The sequence below is a fragment of the Silene latifolia genome, chromosome Y (assembly GCF_048544455.1).
Source record: "Silene latifolia isolate original U9 population chromosome Y, ASM4854445v1, whole genome shotgun sequence".
Classification (NCBI taxonomy): Eukaryota; Viridiplantae; Streptophyta; class Magnoliopsida; order Caryophyllales; family Caryophyllaceae; genus Silene; species Silene latifolia.
This window is the reverse complement of record NC_133538.1, coordinates 126,521,852-126,528,186: the sequence shown is the minus strand read 5'-3', so window position 1 is coordinate 126,528,186 and position 6,335 is coordinate 126,521,852. Positions and strand designations below refer to the sequence as shown.

Here is a 6,335-nt window from a genome sequence, read left to right as displayed (position 1 = left end):
CTTTCCTCTTGGTTTTGCTCTTCATGCTCTTGGCTACAATTCATACATGGTTTAATGTTAGAATTCGTAGTTTAAGTAAGATTATCATTATTGGCTTAGATAGTGGTAATCATTTGCTTGAGGTTTGTTGTTGGGTAAATGAATTTAGAGAGAAAAGAGTCATACTTTGAGAAAAGGTGGAACTTGTAGGATTATAACAAGTTTCCTCTCATATTATTGTTGTTTGCATACCAAGTGTTTGTTACTTTGTTTCATAAGCAAAATCATATGTTTTTCATCTTGTTACTTGTTTCCTCCATGCCAATTCTCCTCTTACGTGTTTTCAATTGTTGTGTATTGTTAATATTCATAGTTTGTGCATAGTCCTGTGTTTTGTTCATTGTCATTAGTTTAATTCAAGCTTTAGTCTTAATCCCTTCTCTTGGGTTCGACCCTTACTTCCCTTTGCTACTATTCTTAATTGCATAGTGTAGAGTCAAATTTAGTTTATAAATTTCTAATTTGATAGTTTAAGGGGTCGTTTGGTTGCCACTTAGAAAACATAGGCATTGGAAAATCCCATGATTTTGAAAAACATGGGTTGTTTGGTTGCCATAAATTTTAGAAAATGTAGGAATTAGAATTTTTCAGGAACTTCCAATACCTATACGACGATGTGGGAAGTTAACTCTTCTACTCCCCTTACTATTGGATGTTCCTATGGAATTCAATTCCTACATGAGCAACCAAACACTTTTTCGAAATTCACCTGAATTGGATGAGGGAACTTAATTCCCATGAATTGTAATTTTCTAGGAAAATTAAGTTCTTTGATCAACCAAACAACCCCTAATTCTAGTATTTAGCGACCTAATCATTTCTCCTACCAAGTAGCTATTTAAGAAATCAGAAGATGTAAGGATAAAATAAAAAAGCAGACTTCTTCGTAGTTGGCAAATTTGACTATTATAAAAGTTTGATGATAACCATGACGATTAGTTGACAATGACAAACAATGCCTATACTAGTTGGATAATCCAGAATCAAAGTCAACTGAGTATTCTATTGCAAAAAAAGACAAAACATATTAATCAATCAAACACTTCAAAAACAAAACTAATTGACAGAAGTTTGCTATAATGAGATGTCTCTGAGATAGATTATACCTCAAACTTAGAAGGAATCTAGCTATTATCATCTTTATTTTATAAACAGCAGAAAAACACTCCCACCAAAGAGCAAATGTTTCCTTTTCTGCATTTCCATCAAGCTAATCAATCAGAATGTTCTCTAATCTCAGCCTAGCCAGTTCTCCACCATTAACAAGCTGTCTCAAGGCAGCTTTCAACTCTGGTATTCCCTCCTCCAAAATTGCACAAACTGGATAAATAGGAATACCCTGCACCCTTTTCTGAAGCTCTTCCAAAACGCCTTCAGCCCCATTCTCATCGGTTTTATTTGCAACCACTAAAGATGGCCGATCTGATAAGCCTTCCCGAAAACACTCCAACTCCACGAGCAAATCTCGAAGCCGCTCCCATGGTGGAATTCCTTTTCGGTCATCAAGTGCAGCAGCCAGGTCTACCACATAGACCAGAAGCTTGGTTCGTTCTATATGTCGCAAGAAGTCATGTCCAAGACCACGATTCTCATAAGCACCGCTAATGAGCCCCGGAATGTCAGCTACAGTGATAGAGACCTCATCATAGTTTAAATTTCCTAGATTTGGTCTCAAAGTAGTGAACGAATAGTCACCCACAGTAGGTTTAGCTTTAGAAATGACACCCAAGAGAGTGCTTTTGCCTGCATTAGGCATTCCCACAAGACCCACGTCAGCAATACTCTTCAGTTCAAGTATCAGAGAAGCTTGTGACCCGGGTAAACCAGCTCTTAAGGAAGGTTGGTCTTCCTCTACACAACCATCCATGTTGTCATTTCCGCCAAAGTCATGCTTTACATATTTGGATGCCTTTTTTGGACGTCTATTAGATGACACACTGCCTAAAACCCTTCTCCTCCGCAAGCAATAATTATTTGTTGCCCATCTTCAGTTAATTCAGCAAAATTATATTGTGTTACATCCACTTCTTCCTCTGAGGTTTCCTCAGAGTAACCACCATCATTTTCTAGATTACAAGCGTCAGCTGGCACGCTTTTATAACTTTTCTCACCATCATGGTTTGAGACAAGTGCTTTCTCACAAAGTGTTGAATTACCGCGAGAAGAAAAAGGAGAAGAATTAGTCCGAATAGATGATCCTTGAGCACATGGATTCAAGGAAGATATATGTTTAACAGTACCACTACTGGAGATATTGTCACAATCCTCCCCTTTTTCCATTGGTGGTTTATTTATAGAAAAGGACTCCTCGTCAGAAACAAGGATATCGGGGGTAAGAGTACCAGGAGTATCCCAAGGGTGAGTCCCTGCAGAAGGCATTTCCACTGACGAAGGGATATTACCCTCTACAAGATGGATAACAGTACCAACAGGTACTTGTACAACCTGCAGCAACAGGATTAAGCTATCATTGCACTTAAAAAAGACAACATAAACTTACAAATATAAAGAAAAATTGTGTAACCTTGTCTTCTCCCGGACTACCAATCTGATTCTTCGACGATCCATTTCCACCCCGTTTTCCATTCTGTCAACCTGACAAAATGCAGAAATCAATTAATGATTGTACTTGAACAGATATTGCTCATCTATCTAAAATTCAACAATTGACTATTGACTATATGGCCTATTGTAACTACATACAATGTGGTGTTGCAGACCACGGAAGTCCCAAACTGCAGAAGTACACTTTAAAATCACATCACCACCTTTTCCGCCATTTCCACCTGTAATGTAAAGAAGAAATTGAGAGCTTGGTATAAGCAAAAAGATTTGATGCCAATGCTAAATCATAGACAATTATAGCGTAAAGCTCACCGTCAGGTTTGCCAAAGCGATTTGTTCGATTACGACGTATGCTGGCGTTTCCACTCCCTCCCTCACCTCCTTTAACATTCAACCAAAACTGGTCTATCATTCCCCTCTCCTGAAAAATTGCCAACAAGTCTAATTCAGCTCATATTTCTATACTGTAGCCTCAACATATATGTAACCATATAAAGCGCAAAGAGTTATAAACCTGCAGAGGAGTAGCCTTATGATTTTTCCCTTGACTATCAGAATACGTAGAGTATGACAAACCATGCCATGGTAAAAATGAAACTTTTCGTAAAAACCCTCCTTGTTGAAGATATCTTGCTTTGCATAACATCTTTCAAATCTACAACTTTCCCTACAACAACAACAACAACAACAACATTAGAGCCTTAATCCCAAAATGATTTGGGGTCAGCTGACATGAATCACCCTTTCGAACCGTCCATGGGTGAACCTACGCCTCAAAATGCGAATAAAAAGGGAAAATGAAAAACAAAAAGGAAGAACGGAAATGTAATGGAAAGTCAAGGTAAACTTAGGGGTTTTAAAATCGAATTCCGGATTTTTTTTATAAAAACATAAAATTTAAATTGAGAGAAAAGATTAAAACGATTTTAAAAACCGAAATAGAATTAAGGATCCGGAATGCCTTAAAAGTAAACCAAGTAAAATCTATAAAAAAGTGGTTGGTAAAAAAGTGTAATAAAGGAGAGAAGAATAAATAATTTAATTTCTTTAAATTAAATAAAAACACTAAATATGTAAAAAAAACATCAAATACTAAAAATCCACATGTATCCTTTCTCTCCATTGTGCCCTCTCCGTCACCATACTCTCCTCAAGCCCCATAAATCTCATATCGTGCTCTATCACTCTCAACCATGTCTGTCTCGGTCTTCCTCTACCTTTAGGGACCTTTTCTGTTCTCCAAGTCTCCAGCCTCCTAACTGGTACGTCCATAGGTCTCCTTCTCACATGGCCAAACCATCTTAGTCGGTTTTCCATGATCTTATCCTCTACTGGCGCCACTTTTACCTTTTCCCTAATCACCTCATTCCTTAACCGATCTTTCCTTTTATGTCCGCACATCCACCTCAACATGCGCATCTCCGCCACACTCATCTTTTGAATGTGACAATGTTTCACGGCCCAACACTCGGAACCGTAAAGTAAGGCAGGCCTAATAGTCGTGCGATAAAATTTCCCTTTAATCTTTGGGGCATATCTTTATCGCAAAGAAACTCTGAAACACTCTTCCATTTCAACCATCCCGCTTTAATTCTGTGAGTCACATCTCTGTCTAACTCCCCATCTTTGTGAATAATAGATCCTAGATATCCTCTAACAACATTCCCATCGAAAATAATACTCCCCACCTTTGTCGATCTCAACCCCACCACTTTAGTGAACTCACATCTCAAATACTCAGTCTTACTCCTGCTCAGCCTAAACCCAAGAGTCTCTAAAGTCTGCCTCCACAATTCCAACTTTCTCTCCACCCCTTCTTTCGTCTCATCAATCAACACAATATCATCAGCAAACATCATACACCAAGGGATGTCCTGAATATCCCTTGTCAGCTCATCCATAACTATAGCAAAGAGAAAAGGACTAAGTGCAGAACCTTGATGCACCTCGATAGTAATGGGAAATTCTTCCGTTCTCCCAACATTAGTGCGAACACTTGCAGTAGCCCCCTCATACATGTCCTTTATGAGGTCAATATATTTTCGAGACACACCCTTTCTCGCCAAAGCCCACCAAAGTACTTCTCTTGGCACCTTATCATATGCCTTTTCCAAGTCAATAAAAACCATATGCAAGTCCTTCTTCTTGTCCCGATAGTGTTCCATCAACTGTCTCATAATAAAAATCGCATCCATAGTCGATCTCCCGGGCATAAATCCAAATTGGTTATCCGAGATGTCTACACATCTCCTAAGCCTTTGCTCGATTATCCGCTCCCATAACTTCATCGTATGACTCATAAGTTTAATTCCCCGATAATTGGAACACTCTTGAACATCACCTTTGTTCTTGTACAAAGGGATAAGAGTGCTTCTCCTCCAAGCTGATGGCATCTTGTTGCTCCTCCAAATCTTGTTGAAGAGCATGGTTACCCATTCGATCCCTTTCTCCCCGAAGCACCTCCAAACTTCTATGGGTATACCATCTGGTCTCTCTGCTTTCTTTGACCCCATCTTCCTTAACGCCTTTCTAACTTCACTCTTTTATATTCTACGCACAAATTCCCGATTAACCATGCTTGGTGTTACCTCTACATCCCCAAAACCTTGTTCCTGATTAAGCATGGTTAATCGGGAATTTGTGCGTAGAATATAAAAGAGTGAAGTTAGAAAGGCGTTAAGGAAGATGGGGTCAAAGAAAGCAGAGAGACCGGATGGTATACCCATAGAAGTTTGGAGGTGCTTCGGGGAGAAAGGGATCGAATGGGTTCAATGACATATCCATTCAATAATCATTTTGGTCACTCTACTATAACAGCAACAATACCTTAGTGGCGAACTTTTAACAAAATGCAAGAGGCAGTCATTCACATACTTGATTAAAAGTTACGGATTACTGCGCAAATAACAGACAGAAATACATATAAAGCTTGCTATAAGCCTCAACAATTCTCTATATCAGTCATTGTATCACCAATAAACCACATGATCTAGTCGCGTATGAACGAAACCCAGTACCATTAACAGGCTAAAAATACGGTTAGTCATATACAAATAGTGTAACTTAATTGGCATTATGACGGAACAGCGACGAAGATAAATGATTATACAATCACTGACTAAATAACAAAACCAGAAATCACTCTGCAATCCCAATTAAAGAACAGCTCAAATAACACATGATAGTAACAGAGAACTGGAAGAGGCATTTCATCGAACAGTAGGTGTGCAAGCTCAATTTCACAAATTAATAACACAGCACACTAATACCTAGTTTCGAAGTCGACAAAAACCAGAGAAATCAACAAGGGAGAATGTATAGATTACTATAATTAGTTGAAAATGGCGGGAAAATATGATGAAATTATGCAGGTATAGGTTCATCAAAGTAAGGACTATGGAGATGTTAATCAAGTAATGAAGTAAACCGTCTCACGATATAAGACCGTCTGACAGAATAATTACTGTTGTAGTAATGCAATCTGTAATTGTCATGGTACAAATTTGAGCGGAAGTAAATTTGCAATTAGTAGCACTCACGGATTAAGTGATCGTCGTGCAGAAAACCTTCCTGGGATTGCTGACGATTAGCAGGACATCATAATTTGTAATTAACCTCGTTTATATTTGGAAGGCCAAACCCGAATGTCATGTATTAAGACCGAGGTATTATGGATAATATGTACTCCATACATGTTTGAATTTTATGTCATAATATATTTCATGTTACTC

General features: G+C 38.4%; 1 protein-coding gene across 1 annotated transcript; it reads right to left on the bottom strand.

Moving 5' to 3' along the window:
• Positions 1-1,169: 1,169 nt before the first annotated feature.
• Positions 1,170-5,565, bottom strand: LOC141626372 (putative GTP-binding protein OBGM, mitochondrial). The gene is given in 7 exon segments (XM_074440228.1): positions 1,170-1,986; positions 1,989-2,484; positions 2,564-2,626; positions 2,743-2,825; positions 2,917-3,025; positions 3,119-3,271; positions 5,479-5,565. Coding segments are annotated over 6 exon segments (1,620 nt in total). The 5' UTR covers positions 3,251-3,271; positions 5,479-5,565; the 3' UTR covers positions 1,170-1,249.
• Between the last annotated feature and the right edge of the window lie 770 nt (positions 5,566-6,335).